General features: G+C 57.5%; 1 protein-coding gene across 1 annotated transcript; it reads right to left on the bottom strand.

Annotated features, from left to right (window-relative positions):
* Positions 1-1,792: 1,792 nt before the first annotated feature.
* On the bottom strand, positions 1,793-21,847 carry ALG9 (ALG9 alpha-1,2-mannosyltransferase). Its single transcript, XM_039913491.1, has 15 exons — positions 21,720-21,847; positions 19,699-19,837; positions 18,250-18,384; positions 17,400-17,470; positions 15,754-15,842; positions 15,322-15,457; positions 14,748-14,835; positions 14,422-14,527; positions 13,253-13,375; positions 12,438-12,592; positions 10,801-10,930; positions 10,071-10,218; positions 8,512-8,641; positions 5,957-6,087; positions 1,793-3,397 (listed from the first exon to the last, which is right to left on the bottom strand). Exons 1-15 carry the CDS (start codon positions 21,839-21,841, stop codon positions 3,274-3,276), a joined length of 1,827 nt encoding a protein of 608 aa, XP_039769425.1. The 5' UTR covers positions 21,842-21,847; the 3' UTR covers positions 1,793-3,273.
* Between the last annotated feature and the right edge of the window lie 1,483 nt (positions 21,848-23,330).

Genomic DNA, 23,330 nt, shown 5'->3' with positions numbered 1-23,330 from the left:
GTGTTTGATGCACAGTAAGTGCTAAATACCACCACCGTTATTATTATTATTTTAACAACAAGCCCCATGTGAGCCACGGACTGTTTCCAACCTGCCAGGGCCAGGTGGCGGACAGGGCCCGGTAGCCACTTCTTTCTGGGGTCGAGCCTCAGCCTGACCTGGAGTGAGGCCCCGGGCCAGCCACACCTGGGGCCTCCTCCCTGGGCCAGAACAAACCACACTGTGGGCCTGGATGGATCTGGGGTAACTGGTCAGCTCCTCCGGCCCCCACCTGGAGTCCCCAAGGCCCGATATTGATGGTATTTGTTAAGCACTTATGTGCCAAGCACTGTTCTAAGTGCTGGGATAGACACAAGGTAATCGGATTGTCCCACATGAGGCTCACAGATGAGGGAACTGAGGCACAGAGAAGTTAAGTGACTTGCCCAAAGTCACAGAGCTGAGAAGTGGCGGAGCCGGAATTAGAACCCACAACCTCCAAATCCCAAGTCCATGTTCTTTCCACTAAGCCACGCTGCTTCTCACGATGCTGTTGGGACCCTGGGAGCTGCAACGGACTCTGGTCAGCTCTCCGAATCCCTTCCTCCACCCCTTGTGGCCAGGATACAGCTCAGAACCGGTGAGAAGTGAAGGGTCCCCCAAGAGGCGACGAGATCGCCGACCGCCTCGATCCGGCCCTGGAGCCCGTCTGCTATCCAACAAGCTGAAGACCCAAGTCAGAGCCAAGAGGGCTGCTGGTAATAATAATTATGGTACTTGTTAAGTGCTTACTATGTGCCAAGCACTGTTCTAAATGCTCAGGTAGATACAATTAATCAGGTTGGACACAGTCCCTGTCCCGCAGAGGGCTCACAGTCTTAATCTCTGTTTTACAGTTGAGGGAACTGAGGCCAAGAGAAGTGAAGTGACTGGCCCAAGATCACACAGCAGACAGGTGGCGGAGCTGGAAGAGAACCCATGATCTTCTGACTTCCAGGCCCGGGTTCTATCTACTGTGCCATGCTGCTTCTCTAATATCAGGGGGGATGCTGGGGGTGCCCCACCCCCAGCTCCTAGTTCAGTGCTTGGCAGAAAGTAGATCTTCACAAATACCATTAAAAAAAAAAAGTGCTCAAGTGGCAAGGTGGCAGAAACTTTCTGGTCCCATCCTGGGAGCTGAGGGGACTCCGTACCCAAATGGGACGGAAGACTTGCTCTTTCCCACGGGGCAGAATACGAATTGGGGTTCTGAGCCAACTGGCAGGGCAAGGCAGGGCAGAGCAGCCCCGTATAACCCCCTGAAGCTGGGGGAAGCAGTGTGGCCTAGTGAAAAGAGCCTAGGCCTGAGACTCGGAGGACCTGGATTTTAATTCTGACTCTGCCAATTGCTTGCTGTGTGACCTCGGGCAAGTCACTTAACTTCTATGTGCCTCAGTTTCCTCAGCTGTAAAATGGGCATTAAATCCTCCTTCCTTCATCTTAGAGCGCGAGCCCCACGTGGGACGGGGACCGTGTCTGACCCGATAAACCTGTATCTACCCCAGTGCTTAGAATGGTGCACGGCACATAGTAAGCGCTTAAATATCATAAGAAGAAAAAAATAGCATACGACACATTGTAAGTGCCGAACGAATACCACACACAAAAAAAAAAGCCCTCTCAGGCCCTGAGGCTGGTGGCCGTGGTAGCCATTGCTGCGTCTTTTCTCTCAGCGTGCCCGGCAGACCCCTCCTGCCGCCACGAGGCCCCCCAGGTGCCAGGCAGCCGGCTGAGAGGGGCCGGAGGGGAGCCTAAGACCACAAACACGGTAGAGTCACGTCTAAAGCCAAATAGCTTTTATTGGGCTTCCCCGCACAGTAAACACCCGGGAATGTAAACACCGCGCTGAGTCGGGGGGCAGGCTGCCATCAAAGCCCGGGCCAGGCCGGGCACGACAGCCCAGAGCAGCTTCCCGGCTTCACTGCCGCCCATCCGCTCTTGCCCGGCGGCTTGACCCGTGCCTCACCCAGGGGAGGCCGGCGAGATTCGCCGACTGGCCCGAGGCAGTTCCCCGTTGGCCAGCCCCAGGCGAGTCCACGCAACACACCGGCCCCGGGCCCTGAAGGCGGGCAGGGCCCAGACACACACACCGGCACTCACCTGCACACAGATGGACATACGGCAGACACTCGAACCTTTCTCTCAGAAGGAGTCGCCGCCCTGCCATTCCCATTCCCAGAGGCCAAAGCCCCGGGCGACCCCCACCTGCCTAAAGACTCTCAGCCTCCTTCAAAAGACGGAGCAGATCTTCCCGGCAGACAAGATGGGCGTCCGAGGGGAGGCCCAGACTGCCACGTGGGGAGTCTGAGGTCGGCCCAGGGGGTGCCTGGCCAGGACCACAGGGTCCCAGCTCCTTTTTGAGAGCGGGAATGAGGGACCCTGGGTTTCGGATCACCTGCCCCGGAGCCCATCCGGCACAGGTGTCAATGGGGCATCGGACACCTTGGCGCAAAAGTCACCTTGTGCTTTCCGAGGCCATAGCCGGGGCGGGGACCAATCTTAGTGTCGGAGCCCTCCACACTCGAGCGGGAAGGCGGGAGATGGGTGGCAGGGGGGCAGCAGGTCTGCTCGCCGTGCTTCCCCTGCCCCAACAATTGTTCAGGAGGTTGGCGAGAGGCCGTTTTGGCCCACGTGACCGCTGGCGCTACCCTGACGTCCTCCGATGCGCCCCAGGGGTACGGAGCAAATCCAGCACTCGAGGGGCCCCGCTGCCGCTCCGGAAGCGGCCGGGCCCAGACTCGGAGGAAACGTCCATCAGGAATCTGGAGAGCGTGAGATTCCCAAGACGGTGTGTCTGTGGTGGGGGTGGAAGGGGAGGTACTGCCAGGGTGAGAGAGAGCGGAACTGGAAGCCACAATGCCACTACTGGCCGGGTCCGGTCTTGGTCCCTCAGGCGGCGGTGGGATGAGAGGGTGGATCGCCCCGCCGGCCCCACCGGTCCGGTCTGGAAGGAGGCGGCGGAAGGGGCAGCCAGGGGGGAGCTGGCCATTCCCTGGGGCCCAGCTGGGAGGGAGCGATGTCTGGACCAAGGAGAGTCTCTGTTGCCTTGTGTCCTCTTGCTCTTCTTCCTTCTCCCGGAGACCAGCTCCCCCTGCCCCTTCCTGCCCGGGACCAGCCCGCTCTTCCAGCAGAGGAGGCGCAGGCCCACGAAAACAGAGTGGGGAATGGACTTCCTGAGGGCCGGGGTAGCTGGGCACCGGGACCGGGGAGGGAAGTGCCAGGTGGCGACTAGCGGGGCCCCGGGGCCCAGGGCCGCTACCCTGAGGCTCTCCTGCGGGCCTGCTTGGCCCGGCGCGGCTTGAAGATGGTGTAGTTGGTGAACACCGTGTGCCTCTCTGACAGGAAGGGTACGTAGAACGCCCGCAGGAACCTGGAAGACCTGACAGGCAAAGAGGGAAACGGGTTTCTAGAACCAACAGGCCGCCCAGACGCCACCCCAAGCTTCTCCCTCGGGCGCCGAAAGACCGTGGGACAGCCGGCCGGTACTCCAGATGGACAAGAGCCGCAGAAACCCACTGCCCCAAGGCTGTGGGTTGTAAGAGGGCTGACCGACCTCTGGGAGAGCCCCTCTGCCCGCAGCCCCACAGCCGCCACACCAAGAAGCCTCTAACGGCGGCCCGTTCCCGGCAGGACCCTGCGGCGATGCCCAGCTCCTTGCTCCCTGGCCCAGGGCAGGGGAGGGGCCCAGATCAGCGTCATGAGGAACAGCACAATGTCAGTATGCATCCTGTCCCTCAGGTCCGAGACCCCTCTCGGATCGAGTGCTCGGAGATAGGAACAGGTTAACCCTTTGGGAGTCGCTGCTGCGAATAACAAACAAAAGGGGTGACTGGGCCCCGCTAGAGCGCCGCCCGCCCGCCACCCACCTGTCTTCGAGCCCCTCACTCCTCATCCTCCAGACAGGGGCCAGGCCCTGGGGGCCAGTCGTGGCCCACCGAGGCAGGAGAGGGGAGAGGAGCGAGGAGGGCCCAGTAACCATCCAGCTTGGACAAGGCCGCTGGCTCGCTCCACGAGGTCCAGCCACCAAACTCACAGGCCAGATGGTCCGGGAGTTCGGGTCAAGGCTGGCACCTGGGCCCGGGCCCGGGCAGAGATCGGCTACGCAGCTGAGCGAAGTTGGATCCGGCTCAGAGCAGCAGGATCCCAGCCCACGTCCCCATTTCTGGGACCCCTGGCTCCTCATCCCTGAGGCAGGTTCTTTTTTGTTTTTAGAGGGAGTTTTGGTATTTGTTAAGGGCTTACTGTGAGCTGGCACTGTACTAAGCAGTCGGGGTGGTCAGGTTGGAAACAATCCCTGTCCCACATGGGACTCACAGTCTTAATAATGACTGTGGTATTTGTTAAGCACTTACTAGGTGTCAGGCACCCTACTAAGCATTGGGGTGGATATAAGCAAATTGGGGTGGACACAGTCCCTGTCCCACATGGACCTCACAGTCCATTTTACAGATGAGGTAACTGAGGCACGGAGAAGTGAAGTGACCGCCCCAAGGTCACACAGCAGACAAGCGACAGAGCCGGGATTAGAGCCCATGACCTTCTGACTCCCAGGCCTGAGCTCTATCCACTGCGCCGTGCAGCTTCCCCATTTTCTAGATGAGGTAACTGAGGTTCAGAAAAGTGAAGTGACTTTCCCAAGGTCACACAGCAGGCAAGTGGCAGAACCCAGATTAGAACCCAAGTCCACCTGACTCCCAGACCTGTGCTCTATCCACTAGGCCACACTGCTTCTCATGGGTGTTCCCATAGGTGGGACGGGGCGGTCTCGGTCAACGGGTGGGAATTAGCCTCCTCTCTCCGGCCCCCATCAGTGCCAGCTCTTTATCAGGGCACCTTCAGCTGGTTTCCAAACACCCCGCCCTGCTCCTCCACCCACCCCCCCGCCTGGGCTCCTCACAGAAAGGCTGGGCCTGCGGCAGCCAGGGTGACGGGTGGCCTGTTTTCATCAGATCTCCTGAGTCTCCCTTGCTGGAGAGGGAGGCGGATTCCCAGGATGCCGGCAGGGCCGGCGGGGGACCGGGAAGGGCCCCGGTGGGCGGGGGGCTGGGGTGGCAGGGCCTCTCTAGGGAGGGAAGGCGAAGCCGAGGCTCAGAGGTGGCAGGAGCGGCCCGAGCCTCCCTCGGCCATGGGCCTGGGATGGAACCAGCTCCCCTCCCTGCCGGTGCCCTTCCCCCCCGAGCAGCTCCGTGGGCCTGCGGTCACCCACGTGAGCACAGGCGTGTGCAGTGGGCACCAAGGTGGCAAGGATGCACCTCTCTAGACTGTCTGCTCATTACGGGCGGGGAACACATCTGTTTATTTCTCCTGTGTTGTCCTTTTCCAAGTGCTCTGCACATAGTACGTGCTCACACACAGTTAAGTACTCAATAAGTAGCACTGAATGATTGATTGATGTGAGCCCAGGGCCAGCCCCGCAAGCAGTGACAGCAACCCCCAGGGCACAGGCAATGACCGGGGTTGGGGGCCGGGGGTGGGGGGGAAGGATAGACTCCGGGCCAAGGGCTCCCAACCACTCCCAAAAGACTGCTGGCCCCTTCTGCTATGGGACAGAGCCTTACGGGGCTTCCAGGGCTTGGGCTGGGTGGGGTGGGGAGGCAGGATCAAAGTTCAATCCAAGGCCCCGAGTGTGGGCTGCAGCTTGAGTCTGAACCCCCTCCCCAGTCCTCCGCTATTGCCCCGCACCAACTAGCCCAGGTACTGCCCATCTTCCGTTGCCGGTCACTCTCAATGACCAGCACTGGCCAATTGTGGGGCTCAGGACGGGCCGACTGGATGGGGGCAGAGCCTGGCAACCCTCAGGGTAGCTCCAGGGCTCGAAATGGGAGGGGGATGAGGAGGGGAAGGAAAGGGCAGGTCCGAACAGGTGAGGTGCGGGAACTATAACCACTTTGGGGCTCTTGGACGAGTGGGGAGCTGGCTGAGGCGGGGGTCCTCCTACCTGGAAGCGTCCAGGAACGGTCTGTGGGCGAGGCTGAGCCAGTCCTCCCGGTGGGCCGAGAACCTGGGCTCACGGGCCGTCTCCGTGACCCTGTCCAGATCCACCACGTAGTGGCACTTGCTCAGGTCGACCTAGAGGGCCGGGGTGAGAGGCCTTGTCGGGGGTGGGCCGGGGGTCGGCATTCACGGCCACGGCCGAGGGAAGCAATGGTCCCGCCAGCCCCCGGCAGGCCCCCGGGCGTGGCCCGATGGGTGCCTGGGGGGCCGAGGTTTGGGAGGGGATTGCCACAGGCCCCTGCCCCGACAGGCATTACAAAGGGAGAGGGCCGGGGGAGGGAGTGGGGACCAGGGAGGTAGGGCAGCCCACCGGTAGGGTCTGAAAAACTGACTTTCAAAAAATGGTCAAGGGGTGTGATATCCCCAGGGTCAGCCACTGCCGCCTGAGCCCCCAAGCTCCTGGGCTCCCAAGATTTTACCACCAGAAAATGGGAAACTGAGGTCCGGAGAAGTGAAGTGACATGGCCAAGGTCACCTATCAGGCAAGAGGCAGAATCAGGATTAGACCCAGGGTGCCTGACTCCCAGGTTCGGCTTTTTTCCTCTAGGCCTCAATGTTTTAGACTTACTGAGGTGATCCTCCTCCCCCCACTTCTCATTTTCCTTCTCCCTCTCCTTTTCCCCATCTACCTTTCCATCTGTTCATCCCTCTCCTTTCCCCATTCTACCAGGAGAAAGAAGAGGAGGAGGTAGAGAAGGAGGGGTTCAGACCATGTCCAACCTGAATTCAGTGAGCACAGAGCTCTGCACACCTTATATGCTCAGTCCCTGCCATAGCCTGAAGAGGAGGAGGAGGAGGAATTGGGCCCAGAACCGTCATTTAAAGGACGCCCAGAGATTCTACACTCCCGGCCCCTATTCCTGAAGAAGGTCTGGGAAATAAAGTTTCTAAAATGAGCCATTCTAGGCAGCTCCACCTTCTCCCTCTAGACTTGTAAGCTTGTCTGGGCAGGAAATGTGTCTGTTAAATTGTCATTTTGTACTCTCCCAAGCACTCAGTACAGTGTCCTGCACGTAAGCCCGTCAAACGGCAGGGACTGTCTCTATCTGTTGCCGACTTGTTCATTCCAAGCGCTTAGTACAGTGCTCTGCACAAAGTAAGCACTCAATAAATACTATTGAATGAACAGTAAGCGCTCAAAAAGTACAACTGACTGACCGACTCCACCAGGTAAATCCCTCACATTAAGGTCAGCCTTGGGCCCAGCCAGTAGGGGATTGTGGTCATATGACTCTTCCAGAAGCTTGAGTCACAGTCCTGGAAAAGGTCTTCTCCCCTTCATTTCCGGGAACGCCAGCAGCTCCCGAGTCAGAAAACGAGCTGGTCCAGATGGCAACGTGACCCTCCAACTGCACCAAACTACTCCTCTCAGGGTTTCTCCTGCTATCGGGCAACCCCAAATTGTCGGGGCACATTAAAGGCCGATTGGGCTTTGCTTCATCAGCCCCAGGTTATGGATCAAACAGCTGTCAAAGCCATACTCCATATATGTCACAGGATGCATGACATGTCAATAGAGAAGCGGGATGGCGGCCTAATGGAAAGAGCTCGGGTCTAGGAGTCGAGTTGGAGGACCTGGATTCACATCCCGGCTCGGCCACTTGCCTGCTGGGTGACCTCGGGTGAGTCACTTTACTTCTCTGGGCCTCGGTTTAACTCATAAGTAAAATGGGGATTCAGTACCCGTTCTCCCTCCCCTGAGAATGTGTGCCCGTGTGGGACAGGGTCGGTAGCCGACCTGATCATCTTGTATTTACCCCAGTGCTTAGAAGCTTGGCACAGGATAAGGGCTTCAATAATAATATGGTCTCTGGTGAGCACTATGTGTTGAGCACCATTCTAAGCACTGTGGCAGATACAAGTTGATCAGGTCAGACAGCATTCCCGTCCCACATGGGGCTCACAGTCTAGGTTAGACGCCACAATTATTATTATTACGAGAAACGGACCTTTCAATTTCCCATCATCAAGAGCAAGGTTGAAAGGCTGCTCCAATTGCCGGTCGCGGTTCCAACAAGCTCTTGGGCTACTCAGCCTTGGCATCGGGCCTTCCGCCCGGCACATCGACACCTCACCAACCTCAGGATGAGCCTGTCAGGCCCACCCTGGGGGTCCCGGCTACACCCACCGATCCTCCCCAGGGAGCAAGAGCCCAGAGACCCCTCTTCGGGGTCAGGGGGCTGGGGGGAGGAGCGGTGGCTGAGAGAGCGAGGAAAGGCAGCGCCGGAGATGGAAGGAGCAGGCCGGAGTCCCCGAAGTCTCCGGTCAGTGGTCCCTGGGGGGGCGGGTGACGGGGGGGCAGCCCTCGCCCCACGAAGGCTCGGGGGGCAGGTGCTTGGGGAAATCCACAGGCCGAACCACGCAAGGTGGCTGGAAACCAAACCGAGAGCATCTCTAGCTGAAGGTCAACGATCCCCCCTCATCCCGGCCCCGAGGCCCTCTTCTCCCCCCGCCACCCCCACCAGACTTGGGGGCCGGAATCAACAGCGCGGCCCTTACATATCGGGATGGCTCTTCTCGGTTCTGGTCGTTCATGTCGGCGGGGACGGTTCGCGTGGCCAGGGGCCCCTCGGCGAACGGTTTCGGTAACTGGCCCCTGAACTCCGACGGGATGAACTGCAGGTGCCAGCTGTGGGGAGCACAGATGTGGAAAAAAAACATCGAACCAAGCCTTACCCTCTACACCTTTCCCCGGCCTGTCATTCAGTTCACCGCCTCCCTCGCTAGACTGGAAGTGTCCCGTGGGCAGGGATATACTTGATTATAGTGTATTCTCCCAAGTGCTTAGTACACTGCTCTGACAGAATAAACACTCCAAGAATACCACTGACTGATTACGATTCGGCAGGGGAGACGGACACTAAAATAAATGTCAGAGAGGAGAGATAATTGAATATATGGATGTGTACGTTAGTGCTATGGGGCGGGGGCTACGGCAAGTCCTTCGGGGGTCCAGAAATGCTAGAGTGGCAGTTGGGTTGTCGGGGAGAGAAAGCAGGGAGATTAATTGGGGAAGCCCACCCAGAGGCGAGGGGATTTCAGAAGCTCCTCTACGGCAGGGATTGTGTCTACTAATTCTATTGTAGTCTCCCAAGCACCTAGTGCAGTGTTCTGCACCCAACAGGCATTCAACTGAAAAACAGTATGTCTTAGTGGAAAGTGCATGGGCTTGGGAGTCAGAGGTCATGGGTTCTAATCCTGGCCCCGCCACTTGTCAGCTGTAAGGCAAGTCACTTAACTTCTCTGTGCCTCAGTTTCCTCATCTGTAAAATGGGGATTAAGACGGTGAGCCTCACGTGGGATAACCTGATGACCTTGTATCTACCCCAACGTGTAGAATGGTGCTTGGCACATAGTAAGCGCTTAACAAATACCATCATTATTATTATTATAATTATTAATACTATTGACTGACTGATTGACTTATGAATTGAATGAGTGTGATTCTCTCCCCTCTGGGGCACCACGGCCAGCTGAACGGACCAACCAGTCCTTCCGGGAACCTGCCGGGAATTCCACATAGCAAATCCAGGCCGCTCTGGGGGTGGGTGGGGAGGGCAGGGAGGCCGGGCAGGGGGAGCCCAGCAGGAGGGCCCGAGGCCGTGGCTTCTTCGGGGAGGGTTCTGGGTAACGAGTCTGATCCGGGCCAGGGTCTGAGGGCGATCGGTGAAGGAGTAGGGCACAGGGGCGTTCAACACAGGGCACTGCCAAAGGCCCAGGCCTCCGGCTTCACCCCAAAATGCTTACCCAGGCCAGCACCACTGGCAACCAGACCCCGATCCAGCCCCTCTCCCAGCCGAAGACACAGGCTGCGCTGCCCCGCCCATTCCTGAACACAAGTACCCAGGCGCCGAACGCCCCCTCCCAGGCTCCGAGGCTCGGCCCCAGCCAAGAGCTACATTTCAGGGCAGGATGCCCCGGCTGGCCCTGGTGGGGGCCCTGGGACATCCACCCTCCGGCCGGCCAGGGACTTGGCAGCCACAGACCCACATGACCCAAAAAGGCAGTCCCCACTACCCGCAACCCCTCACAGCCCAGGGTGGACAGGGGCCACTCACTTCTCGGGCAAGAGGAAGCTGCTGGGAAAGCGGTACCACTCTTTCCCCACGCAGACGTTCACCGGCCTGCCCTCGGGGACCGTGTGGACGGCCGGGTCCGTCGCGATGTGGTGGAATTCGGGGTATAGGTCCAGGGGCCCGTGGTAACCTAGCGGAGACGAAGAGTCTGAGCCCCGGGGCCCCACGCTCACCCCGAGCCCCGGGGCCTCCGCCAGCCTTGACCCATCCTATTCCACCCTCGCCCTCGCCTCCGGCCAGCCTCGACCCCATCCTGCTCTAGGCCCAGCCCGAGCTCCCACCCCACAGTCCCGACAGCCTTCGATCCCATCCCCGTTTCACTCCCGCCCCTGGGGTCTCGCCAGCTTCGACCCAGACTTGCTCCGTGCCCACGGCCCTCTGGCCTTGCTTCAGAGCCCGCCCCTGTTCCCCAGCCCCCGTTTCAGAGGGGATTTCGAGAAAGGCCTCCAGAGTTCTCCCTAGCCCCAACTGACGGTCCTGAGGGAGGGACTCCTGACCTCATTAGAACTTTCCATTTACAGATAATGGCATGAGGGAGGGAAACCATTTACCGCTGGGCCTGAAAAGGAATTCCCAATTCTCCCTCCAATTACAGGGGAAGCGAAGGCCTCGAGAGGATCCAGACACCACCGGCCTGGGCTTTTGGCCCCTTGGGGAGGGAGGAGAGGTGGTAGAAAGCACCGAACCCCCTCCTCAGCCCCGGCTGACCCACCTCTGAAGAGCGCCACCGAGCGAGACAAGGACAGGAGCCCGAAGAGGAGCACGGTCCCCAGGGCCAGCCAATTGGAGGACACGGTGTAATGCTCCAGGCGGTAGCGCCGAAACGCAAAGTGGTAGCATTTCTGTGGAGACAGAACGGAGGAGGGGCCCAGGTGACCGCCGGCCGGGATCGAGCGCGGGTCACATGAGCCTGTGCTGCTGCCCCGCAGGGGCCGGACGGATCGGCACGTGGGCGTGGTACCCCTCTACCCGGACGGGAGAAGCCGGCAGGGGCAGGACCTACCTCGGGCGGGTTCCGGGAACCCCCCGTCGGCCCCTCTCCCCGTCCCCGGAGTGGGGGTCCGAGCCGGGCCTCCTGCATACGTGCACGTTGGCTTTTATTTCGTAGCTTATGTCTTTGCTCGTGTGCACGGTCAACGATCTGTTGGGCTATTTAGTCTTTATCAGTTCAAACTGCTTCCTGATTTCTCCTGGCTCTTCCTTTGGCTTAGGGTATCTGGAAATAATGTTGGCCTGCCTCCCCCTTTAGGCTGGAAAGCCCCCAGGGGGTGCAGATAAGATGGGTTTGGGGGCAGAGATGCTCTCCCATAAATGTAGTATGGTGGCTAGCACTCAGAAGGTGCTCAGTAAATCTCCCTAAATGTCTAGGACTTTGATCCTTTCTCTGCCTATGCTAACCTCTCCGCTTCTCAGTCTTCCCCATGATGTGTCCACCATCCCTCTCTGATCTTGTCCAGAGCCCACAGGCTTAACCTCTGCCCTTAGCTAGAAGGCTCGGGGCATCTTGGTGGTGGTGTGGGGACCTGGGGGGGCGGTCGGCAGTGTGGCACCCCACCCCACCTCCTCCTGCCCAGGTTGAGATGGGGGTGGGGGGTGGACATCAAGAGCACTTGCTGCTCCAGCAGGAAGGGGAGACTTCTGACCAGAACCAGGGCCAGGCTCTTAGCTCCCCGGCAAACAAATCCCCAAGGCGCTCTGGGTAACGGGGCTTCCGATAATCCGACAGACGCGCCCAAGCGGGTCCTGCTAGCCCCGTGGCCACCCCCGGCACCAGGTGGGCTGGGGCACCCTGCCATGCTCCACCCGCTCATCTGTTCAGACTCGGTGCCTGGCAGGAGGAGGGGAGGGAAGAGGAGGTAGATGAGGGAGGAGGAAGGGCCCCGGCACTCAGTCAATTCATAAGTCAATCAGTCAGTCAGTCAATCAATAACCCTCACTCACACACACACACTCCCTTCTGCATCACCCTGACTTGCTTCCTTTATTCATCCCCTCTACCAGCCCCAGAGCACTTATGTCCATATCCATCGTTTATTTATTTCTATTAACGTCTGTCTCTCCCTCTAGACTATAAGCTCATTGTGGGTAGGGAATATGTTTGTTTATTGCTCCATTGTCCTCTCCCAAACACTTAGTACAGTGTTCTGCACATAGTGAGAGTTCAATAAATATGACAGTGAACACACACCGAGTCAGAGAAAATCACAGATTGACACACACAGTCCCAATGAGAACACACAGAAACATACGTGCGGACATACACACACACACACACACACCCCTAGCCACCGTCCTAGGCAGGCAAAAGGACGGATGGACAGCCAGACCGGCTGTGGCCCTGCCGCTCACCTGAAGCGCTGAGAGAGCCAAGGCGCCGCAGAGGCAGATGAGGGGGTAGACGGGGAACAGGAACCTCTCCTCTTTGTGAGGCTGAGCCACGAAAACCGCCATCCAGATGTACATGGGGGCCAGGGTCAGCCAGTAGGGGCGGCCCAAATTCTGGACTGAAAGACCGGGAAGACAGTCGACATCAGGAAGATGCCACCCACGGCCGGACTGGTGGGGGATGGGGCAGGGGCAGGGACCGTTGACCCCACCAGCTCCCTTGACCCATGCCGGCTCCTCTCCAGCATCGGGGGCACCAGGGGTGGAGGGCCAAAGGCCCGGAAGCCAGTCAGTCAGTGATACTTATTAAGAGCTTACCGTGTATACAGCACCATACTAAGCGCTTGGGACACTGCAATACAACAGTGAGCTGGCACATTCCCCGCCCACTACAAGCTTACGGTCTAGAGGAAGGTGGTCCGGATGGTCGGGGAGAAGTCCTCTCCCCAAGCGAGACCTGGGGATTCCTGGGATCGGTCCCATGGGTGTTCCAAGCCTCCGCGGATGCCCAAACTGACGCCCAACACCCCCAGATCCAGCCCAATGGAGCTGCTGAGTCCCGTTGGCTACTTGACAGATGAGACCCAGAGAAGTGTAATGACTTGTCTACGGTCCCACAGCAGGCACGTGCAGACCCGAGATGAAAACCCAGGTCCTCTGACTCCCAGGGCCGAGCTCTTTCCACTAGATTGCACTGCTTACCTACTCTCACCTCAGCCCTGGGACCCAGCCCCCCGCCGTCGGGAGGCAAGCCCCTCATTCCCGGCGGGGCCCCTCACCGTGAAACCTCTGCAGCAGGAACTCCATGAGCGAGGTCAGGGGCAGGGCCAGGAGGGCCAATACAAAAGCCACGTTGAAATTCAGAAACCCATTAATTAGATAGAAGTACCAGGGCTCGGTGCCTGTGGGACAGAGGGAAGCAAATGGAAATTAGGGTACGTACTTCAAGGGCCGGGAACAGCTCACACCTTCAGTGCACTGCTCTATCCACTGTGCCGGGCACAGCTGATGACCCTAGGATACTGCCCTGTATAAAGCCAATGGGCCAGCTCAAGGCCTCGGGACCCTGCCCTGCCCACGGTGGGGTGCCCAGGAAATAATGATGGCATTTGTTAACCCCTATGTGCCAGGCACTGAGGTGAATACAAGCTAATTGGGTTGGACACAGTCCCTGTCCCACATGGGGTTCACAGTCTTAATCCCCATTTTACAGATAAGGTCACTGAGGCCCAGAGAAGTGAAGTGACTTGCCCAAAGCTACCCAGCAGACAAGTGATGGAGTCGAGATTAGAACCTGTGACCTTCTGACTCCCAGGCCCTGCTCTATCCACTAGGCCACGCTGCTTCCCATGTCCCCGCCCCGCCGCCGGACTAGACTGTTGGTCCTCAGCGCACAGGGGAAAACCAAACGCAGAACCCAGTAAGGGGCAGGGTTCAGCTATCGGGACTCAGAGACGTCTAAGGGCAGGCAAGTTCCCTGCCCACAACAAGCTTACAATCTAGAGGAAGGTGGCCTGGATTGTCGGGGAGAAGTCCCCTCTCCAAGTGAGGCCTGGGGACTCCTGGGATCGATCCACGGGGGTCCCAAGCTTCCAAGGACGCGTACTCACCCCCACATACCCCTCCACCCAGTACGGGCCCACCTCTCCTGGACCGGGACACCGCTGCCAGGCCCAGTGACACAAAGTACTTTCCTTACTCATCTGCCACCTTGCAGGATGAAAAGGGATGCAAAGCCTCCAGCTTGGCAAGAGGGTGGCACTGGGCGGGGAGCGGGAGGGAGGCAGGTTTGGCCAAGCCCTTTCCCGAGGCGGGTGCCGGGAAGGGGTAGAGCCCCTTAGGGAACCAGCAGCTGGCACCCACCGAGAAGCTGCCATCCTGAAGAACCCTCGTCCCCACGGGGCCCGAAAACGATGCCGGAGCCGCCCCCGAACCGACGCCGCTTTACCGTAAAGGTCCGGCCCGTGGGATGTGAAGACGTTATACAGGACGATGTTCAGAGGAGCGATGACCAGCTTCCCGTAGTAATAGCTGTCGACAATCACCATAGGGACCTAGGAGTGGCCCGACCCTCAGGAACCCACTCTGGGGATCACCACGCCCCCCGCTCCAAAAGAAGGCGCTCCTCTGCCTGCCTTCTTCCGCCTCCCCTCTACCTCCTCCCAGCCCTGACTGTGGGCAGAACACTGTACTGAGAGCCTTGGAGCACCCCACCCCTCCCACCCCTCCACCGACCAGCTTCACGCCCTCCGGGTTCGCCTAAGGAAAACTCACCAGGAAGAGTATGAGGGCCACCACAGACCAGTAGAGGAAGCTTTTCCATTCACGTTTCAGGATCAGCAGATCAAAGGCAATGGGTATCCTGGGAACCGGACCAGGGAGACAGAGAATGGCCGGGGGGGGGTCCCTGACCCTGCCAGCCCTGGATGGGAGGAGCCGGGGTCTCCGGCGGGGACCTCACCCCAAACTAGGAGGGTGGAGCCAGGAAGAGGTGGGGTGGAACGTGGGCAAGGGTGGCTTTTGGATTCGGGTCACTGCTCCTCGCACCTTGCAACGGGTGCAAGGTAAGATAAGAGGTAAGAAGAGGTAAGGGCTTTCCTCCCAGGCCCCCATGTTCCCTGCTACCCACCCCAGTGCTCTCTCCAATCAGTCCACCCACTGCAGTTTACCCCTAACACCGGCAAAAAGGGGAGACTACAGGCGCCCCGAGCTATTCCACCACTTCAGGCTCTCTGTAAGAGGCTGCCCAGCCTAGCCCTCGCCCTACCGCTAAGGGCATCCAATCCCTCTGGCCCCCCAGCTCTCCCGGGCAGGCAGGAGCTGGAGGGACCCGGACGCGACTCCTCACCCGAGAGCCGCGCTGAAGGGCCAACCCAGGATGGCCCCGGCCGCCACGGCCAGCACGGCCACGGGGGTCTTGTCCATGAACCAGCCGGCCATCGCGACCACTGTGGTGTACATACAGAAGCTGCTGGGCAAGAAGGCTGCAGAGACCAGGAGAAGCAGACGTGGTGATGAGCAGAGGCCGGCGGCAGACGCTCCCCGACCCCAGCCGCGGGCAGGGGGTCATCGCCGTCACCACTCACAGGATGAACTGTGTGCCTACCCTGTGTAGAGCGCCAGACCGACCACTTGGGAATTAACACGCTTCCAAACCCACACCTGGGCAGAGGGGCTCAACACTCTCTCTCTTTGTCTCTTCCCTCATATCCACCCTGCCCCGACCAGAGTCCCGTCAGACATCCCCCATGGTCTGGATGCCCACCCAGCTTCTGCCTACCCGCTGCTGAGCAGAACATCCCGGTGCTGAGCACTAAGAAAGCCAACATCAGCCGACTCACATGCAGCCCAAACTTCTTGCACACGGCCCTAGGAGAGAGGGGGAGAGAACATCACCTGGGACCCCCGGCCCAGCGAGGGCCAGCCACCTGCCAACTGCGATGGGCTCCCCCGACCTCCCCGCCCGCCGCCGAGCCTCAGAGGAATGGAGCTGCCTCCTCTTCCTCCCACTGTTACTGACTGACTCATCTCTGCCCACCTTCTTTCTCTAATACTGACAACAGTTGTGAAGCGCGTACTAGGTGCCAAGCACTGTGTTAAGCACTGGGGGAAAATACATTCCATTCAGTAAATACGATCTCTCTAGCATTCTCTCCATGGGCTCAACCGGCAGTGTGTGTGTCACACTATGTGTTGCACTTTCCCAAGCGCTTAGTACAGAGTTCTGCACACAATAAGCTTTCCATATATATGACTGACTGACTCCTGCCCTCAAGGAGTTTATAGTCTAGCAGCAGCAAGGAATAATAATAATAATAACAATGGTATTTGTTAAGCGCTTACTATGTGTCAAGCACTGGGGAGATATAAGGTAATCAGGTTGTCCCACATGGGGCTCACAGTCTTAATCCCTATTCAACAGATGAGGCAACTGAGGCAGAGAGAAGTAACTTGCCCAAAGTCACACAGCTGATAAATGGCAGAGCTGGGATTAGAACCCATGACCTCTGAGTCCCAAGCCCATACTCTAAGAAATGCTCTAGGGTTGTGGCCTGGTCAATCCAGGGATCTAGAGGAGGGGCTACAGGGAAGGTGGCCAGAAAGAGGTCTGTTGCCTCTCGGCCAGGCCTCTAGATGGGATGGATGGGTTGGAGAAAGGAGGGGAAGGAAAGAAAGGGAGGGGAGGGGAAAGGATGAGAAGGAAAGGGAGAGGAGGGGAGGAAGGAGGGGGAGAAGGGGAGAGGAGGAAAGAGAAGGGGAGGGGAGAGGTGGGAGGGGACAAAGGGGGAAGTAAAGGAAGGAGAGAGGAGGGGAGGAGAAAAGAGAGGAGAGAAGCGGAGGGACAACGATAAGAAAGAAGAAGGAGAGGAGGAGATGGGAGGGGGCAGAAGGGGAAGAAAATAATAACAATAATAATTGAGGCCTTTGTTAAGTGCTTACTACCTGCCGGGCACTGTATTTAAGCACTGGGGTGGATATAAGCAAATCGAGTTGGACACAGTCCCTATCCCATGCGGGGCTCACAGTCACAATCCCTATTTTACAGAGATTTTACAGAGAACTGAGGCCCAGAGAAATGAAGTGACTTGCCCAAGGCCACACAGCAGACAGGTGGCAAGAGAAGGAGAAGAAAGCACCATCCTGAGACTGTTTCCCTGCTGAGTCCTGGGGCAGGAGAAGACTCCCACGGGGGGAATCTTGGGGACCCAAATAAGGGGGAAGAGATCCCACCCAGGAAAGACCCAGAGAGACCCAGGATCAACAACCTGCTCGGGCAGCATGAACCGCGACCCTTGAGACGTCTCTATCGAGGGCGTGGCGATCCCCGGGGTGGAGGGGGAGACCAGGCAAATTGGGGCAGTTCCAGGCCCCACAGATGACGTCTATTCAGGGCAGCCCTAGAGGCTGAGCATTTTGGATACTCACTTATAAAAGTAAAGTTCACAGACACAGCTCACAAAAGCCAGGAGGCAGCGTAAAAAGTAAAAGACAAGCACCTGAAAGAAATAAAACAAAAAAAAACAAACCCCCAACCCCCGCAAAACCCAAGAGATCAGAGTGAGAAACACGAACTCACACAATTGAAGGAAAGAAACCGTGGAAACCCAGAGGACACTTGAGATTACGGGCAACACGGGGGAGTTAGACAAGGTGCTGAACCAAGTAGGGCTCTGGCTAGCATTCCCGGGGGGCTACCGTGGGCTGGGGTGAACAGGCCGGGAACACCTTTGGTTTTTGTTCGGCCAGTGAGGCAGGTCACGGTTCAGGATGGTGGAGGCGGGAAGGGGCTCCCCCCACCTCGCTGTCCCCACAGCCTCGCCTCATCTCCCCTCCCCTCCTCCAGGGCTCTTTTCCGGACCAGTTTGGCATGCTGGTCCCGCAGGAAGACAGGAGTCTGAATACGGACTTCCCCGCTGCCACCCCACCCGCTCCCATCGCTACTGGATTCTAAAGCTGAGGAGGGCAGGGGAGCTCCTCTCCCCACAAATCTCCACCCCACCTTCTCCCACCCACCCGTTGGATCTAGGAAGAAAATGGGAAACCGTCCCCAGGCTTGGGAGGATCCACAGTTTGTAACACTCTGACAAAAACTCTCCTCCCCTTTCCCCGTTACACTGGACTTCTTCTCCTAGACCCTTAAAATTAACTGATTGATTCCCATTGGCCTTGGCTCCACCTTTCCCTACATGACTAGGAAGTGTCACCCACCGGTCCCCACCCCGGGCTCAGCATTTCTCCCAAAGGAGAGAGATGGCGGGCTGGGCCCGCCCCTTACCTTGTTGGTTTGTAAGACTTTGGCATGAAAGGCGCCGGGCAAGGCATGAAGCCACAGGTAAGCGTAGGAGCGGATGGCGTAGGCTGGAGAGTACTCCCATGTCTGGAACCCCTTCCCATAGACGAGGTAGTGCACCTGACAGGCCCAGGGCCGGAGGGGAGAAACGCGTTCAGCTTTGCCTTTGAAAAGTGATGGTTTTTGGGTGGGTGGACGCAGAGGGGAGGAGAGGGCACAGAGATGGAACCAACGGGAAAGGGAATTGGCTCTGGGTGTGACTTGGCCGGGGCAGGGGGCAGCAGGAGTACCCTTCCCCTCCTCAGTTCAAGTAACCCCGTTTTGGGTCCTCGGGGCCTAAGGAAGTCCCACATCTTATCCACAGCTGTATCCCTCTGCGGCCATTTGGCCCCGCGGAGACGCCTGAGGTGCGGCATAGGTGAGTTTTGGGGACCCGCTGCCCTCTGGGACCCCTGGCTTCAAACGCCCCATAGAGAGTCAGGGGTCTCCAGTGGTTGTCAGGGGGCAACTGAGGCCTTTGCTCCTCCCTAAGATCCTCAGCCACCGGTCCCAGATTAAAAGAGCCTGGCAGGGCTGCGGCGGGAGGAGCATGAAGGAGCAGAGGAACAGGGCTGGGGCGGGAAGAGTGGGGCAGGGGTGGAAGCAGGAGGGGAAGGGCAGAGTGACAGGGCCCAGATGGTTTCATGAGGGGCCAGAGGGTGTGGCAAACCATGCTCTGGAACTTCCCGACTCCTATGGCCCAGGACCCACCCCCGCCTTGGCACGACCTTGGCAACAGCCAGTCCCTTCTCCATCCGGGCCCAGCTGGGTCCCCTCCCTCCCCTCTGTGGAACTGGCCTGCCCTGGCAAGACTCCTCCAAGAAACTCCAATCTGACCCTCCTGGGTTTCGACCCTCTGCCAATTCCCCCCATCCAAGACACGTGCCCGTCTGGGCAGAAACTGCACTCTGGTGACATCTGCCATGCCAAACCAACTCTCCCACTGGCAAGAAACCAACAGTCTAAAAATACAGCAGAGACAATTAAGTTGTTTGAGTAACACCCAGATCCGGGCAGGCACCTGAACCAGTCAGGAGGAGAATCGATCAATGGTATTTTTTTAAACGGTATTTGGTACGCCCTTACTATGTGCCAAGCACCCTATCAAGCGCTGGTTTAGATACAGGCTAATCGGGTTGGACCCAGGCCATGTCCCACATAGGGCTCACAATCTTAATTCCCATTGCAGAGTGGCTTAGTGGAAAGAGCACGAGTTTGGGAGTCAGAGGTCGTGGGTTCTAATCCCGACTCTGCCACTTATCAGCTGTGTGACTTTGGGCAAGTCAAGTCAGGTCCTTCTGATTCTCAGGCCTGTGCTCTATCTATTAGGCAACGCAGCTCCTCTATGAGAAGCGGCCGCCTGTCCTTTCTGGACAGAGCCACAAGGTCACTCACCGGTTCCCAGTAATTGAAGGTTTCATCGCAGTCGGAGATGTTACTTAAGAGGGCAGCGCAGAACCTGGCGGAGATCAGACACTTGAAAGCGGTGGAGCCCTCGGGGGCCCAGACCTGTCCGGCTTTATTTCCGGGAAACCTGCCGGGGAGAAGGAGCGGTTTTAGGGATGACCTGTCTAGCAAGGTAGAGGAGGGGGGCGAGGGGTGGGAGAGGGGAAGTGTGCGTGTAATGAAAGCCCACGGCTCCTAAGTCAAAAATCAAGAGAAGAAAATGGGTAAAAATTATCCCCAACTAAGCAAGAACCAGAAGTCTGCTCCAATAATGAAAAACAGAAAGGTAAAGCGGACATCTGGAGCCCAAAAGCTCTTTCACTTCCTGGTTTCAGGGTGTCCTCTAACAGGTCAAGGGGGTGGGCCAGCTAGCCGCACCAAGAAATACTGAGGAATTCACCCCCAAATTAATCACCTGAAGACCGTGGTGAAATGAAGGTCGAAAGATTCATAAAAATAATAATTACGGTATTTTTTAAGCACTTACTATGTGCCGAGCACTGTGCTGAGGACTGGGAAAAATACACGATTATCAGGTCGGACACGGTCCCTGTCCCACACAGAACTCACAGTCGAAGTAGGAGGTGGAGCAGATATTGAATCCCCATTTTACAGAAGAGGTAATTGAGGCATAGAGAAGCGAAGTGACTTGCTCAAAGTGTGGACAGTGCAGAGCCGGCATTTGAGCCCAGGTCCCCGGCCTCAGTCAAGTGCTCAGTGGAAAGAGCCTGGACTTCGGAGTCAGAGGTCATGGGTTCGACTCTTGGCTCTGCCACTTGTCAGCTGTGTGACTGTGGGCAAGTCACTTCACTTCTCTGTGCCTCAGTGACCTCATCTGTAAAATGGGGATTAACTGTGAGCCTCCCGTGGGACAACCTGATGACCCTGTATCTACCCCAGCGCTTAGAACAGTGCTCTGCACATAGTAAGCGCTTAACAAATACCAACACTATTATTATTATTTATTGAGCACTTACTGTTTGCAGAAGATTATACTTAGGGCTTGGTAGAGGACAACAGGACAGTCAAAAGAGACATTCCCTGCAAATAATGAGCTTAAAGCCTAGAGGGTTGTGTTGCACTCAGGCTTGTTCTTTCCACCAGGCCACAAAACCCGGGTACTCCACGTGGACTGCCTGGCTTTCTACCCCCCCTTGCCCCTTCAGCGTGGCTCAGTGGAAAGAGCCCGGGCTTTGGAGTCAGAGTTCATGGGTTCGAATCCCGACTCGGCCCCTTGTCAGCTGTGTGACTTTGGGCAAGTCACTTCACTTCTCTGTGCCTCAGTTCCCTCATCTGTGAAATGGGGATGAAGATGGGGAGCCCCACGTGGGACAACCTGATTCCCCTATGTCTCCCCCAGCGCTTAGAACAGTGCTCGGCACACAGTAAGCGCTTATCAAATACCAACTATTATTATTATTATTATTCTCCCCTTTCCTTTTCAGAGTGCTGGGACCCCCGGTCCTTAGAGAAGCAGCGTGGCTCAGTGCAAAGAACCGGGGTTTAGGAGTCAGGGGTCACGGGTTCTAATCCCGACTCCACCACCTGTCAGCTGCGTGACTCTGGGTGAGTCCCTTCACTTCTCGGTGCCTCAGTGACCTCATCTGTCAAATGGGAATAATAATAATGTTGGTATTTGTTAAGCGCTTACTATGTGCCGAGCACTGGTCTAAGCGCTGGGGTTGACAGAGGGGAATCAGGTTGTCCCCCGTGAGGCTCACAGTCTTCATCCCCATTTTACAGATGAGGGAACTGAGGCACCGAGAAGTGAAGTGACCGGGCGCCTCACGGGGGACCCCCTGATGACCCTGGATCTCTCCCAGCGCTTAGACCAGTGCTCGGCACAGAGTAAGCGCTTCACCGATAGCGCTATTCTTCTTCTTCTTCCTCGTCAGGAGGAAGGGGGGAGGGAGGGCTTGGAGCCGGTCCTGGGGGGCGGGGCGGGGCGGGGCGGGGCGGGCCAGCCTTACTCAGCCCGCGGCTCGGCCTCCGCCTCGGCCTCCGGCGCGTGTGGCGGGGTCGGGGGCTCGTCGCGCGGCCTGGCCGCCTCCCCGCCGGGCCTCGGCCGCTGCCGGGCGGCCCTGGCGGCCATGGCTGCCGCGGGCCCCGGCGGCTGAGGGGCGGGGAGGGGGGGGAGGGGCGCGCCGGTCCTTCCCGCCCACGGCCCGGCGCGCGACACCCCTCCCTTCCCGCGCGCTGCTGGAGGACGGCGGCCGAGCGAGGACAAACCTCCTCAGCCCACGCCGTCGGCGCACGCGCGAGCAGCGGGGACGGGGTGGGGGGCGCGAGGAAGAGAAGGGGGCGGCGCCCCCTGGAGGCGCCGGGCGCTCCCGCACCCTGCCCTCCCTTATTAATGGCACTTGTCAAGCGCTTTCTATTGATGATCATCATCATCATCGTTATAATAATAATGATGTTGGTATTTGTTAAGCGCTTACTCTGGGCAGAGCACTGTTCTAAGCGCTGGGGTAATAATGTTGGTATTTGTTAAGCGCTTACTCTGGGCAGAGCACTGTTCTAGGCGCTGGGGTAATAATGTTGGTATTTGTTAAGCGCTTACTCTGGGCAGAGCACTGTTCTAAGCGCTGGGGTAATAATGTTGGTGTTTGTTAAGCGCTTACTCTGGGCAGAGCACTGTTCTAAGCGCTGGGGTAATAATGTTGGTATTTGTTAAGCGCGTAGTCTGGGCAGAGCACTGTTCTAAGCGCTGGGGTAATAATGCTGGTGTTTGTTAAGCGCTTACTCTGGGCAGAGCACTGTTCTAAGCGCTGGGGTAATAATGTTGGTATTTGTTAAGCGCGTAGTCTGGGCAGAGCACTGTTCTAAGCGCTGGGGTAATAATGCTGGTGTTTGTTAAGCGCTTACTCTGGGCAGAGCACTGTTCTAAGCGCTGGGGTAGACACAGGGTCATCGGGTTGCCCCACCTGAGGCTCACAGTCTTCATCCCCATTTTACGGATGAGGTAACTGAGGCACAGAGAAGTGAAGTGACTTGCCCAATGTCACACAGCTGACAAGTGTCGGAGCCGGGATTAGAACCCATAATCTCTGACTCCCAAGCCCGGGCTCTTTCCACTGAGCCATGCTGCTTATTTATTGTTAATAAACAACCCCCTTTTAATGGTATTTTTTAAGCACTTAGTATCAATTATTTATTTTTAATAAATAGCCCCCTTTTAATGGTATTTGTTCAGCGCTTAGTACCAATTATTTAATTATTTAAATTTTTAATAGTTACCTCCCTTTTAATGGTATTTGTTAAGCGCTTAGTATCAATTTTTATTCATTGTTAATACATAGCCCCCTTTTTAATGATATTGGTTAATAATGTTGGTATTTGTTAAGCGCTTACTATGTGCAGAGCACTGTTCTAAGCGCTGGGGTAAACACAGGGGAATCAGGTTGTCCCACGTGGGGCTCACAGTCTTAATCCCCATTTTACAGATGAGGGAACTGAGGCACAGAGAAATTAAGTGACTTGCCCACAGTCACACAGCTGACAAGTGGCAGAGCTGGGATTCGAACTCATGAGCCCTGACTCCAAAGCCCGTGCTCTTTCCACTGCGCCACGCTGCATTTAGT

This window comes from Ornithorhynchus anatinus, chromosome 11, assembly GCF_004115215.2.
Source record: "Ornithorhynchus anatinus isolate Pmale09 chromosome 11, mOrnAna1.pri.v4, whole genome shotgun sequence".
Classification (NCBI taxonomy): domain Eukaryota; kingdom Metazoa; phylum Chordata; class Mammalia; order Monotremata; family Ornithorhynchidae; genus Ornithorhynchus; species Ornithorhynchus anatinus.
The sequence above is the reverse complement of the archived record's forward strand: the minus strand, read 5'-3'. Positions and strand labels throughout refer to the sequence as shown.

What these genes read in the sequence shown, in the direction of transcription:
- ALG9 (XM_039913491.1), bottom strand. Translation starts at nt 21,841, where the DNA reads ATGGCCGCCAGGGCCGCCCGGCAGCGGCCGAGGCCCGGCGGGGAGGCG. An exon ending in GAGGCCGAGCCGCGGGCTGA is followed by an intron (nt 19,838 to 21,719) that starts GTAAGGCTGGCC and finishes TCTCCCCGGCAG; the next exon opens with GTTTCCCGGAAATAAAGCCG. An exon ending in GATGTTCTGCTCAGCAGCGG is followed by an intron (nt 15,458 to 15,753) that starts GTAGGCAGAAGC and finishes TGGTCTCTGCAG; the next exon opens with CCTTCTTGCCCAGCAGCTTC.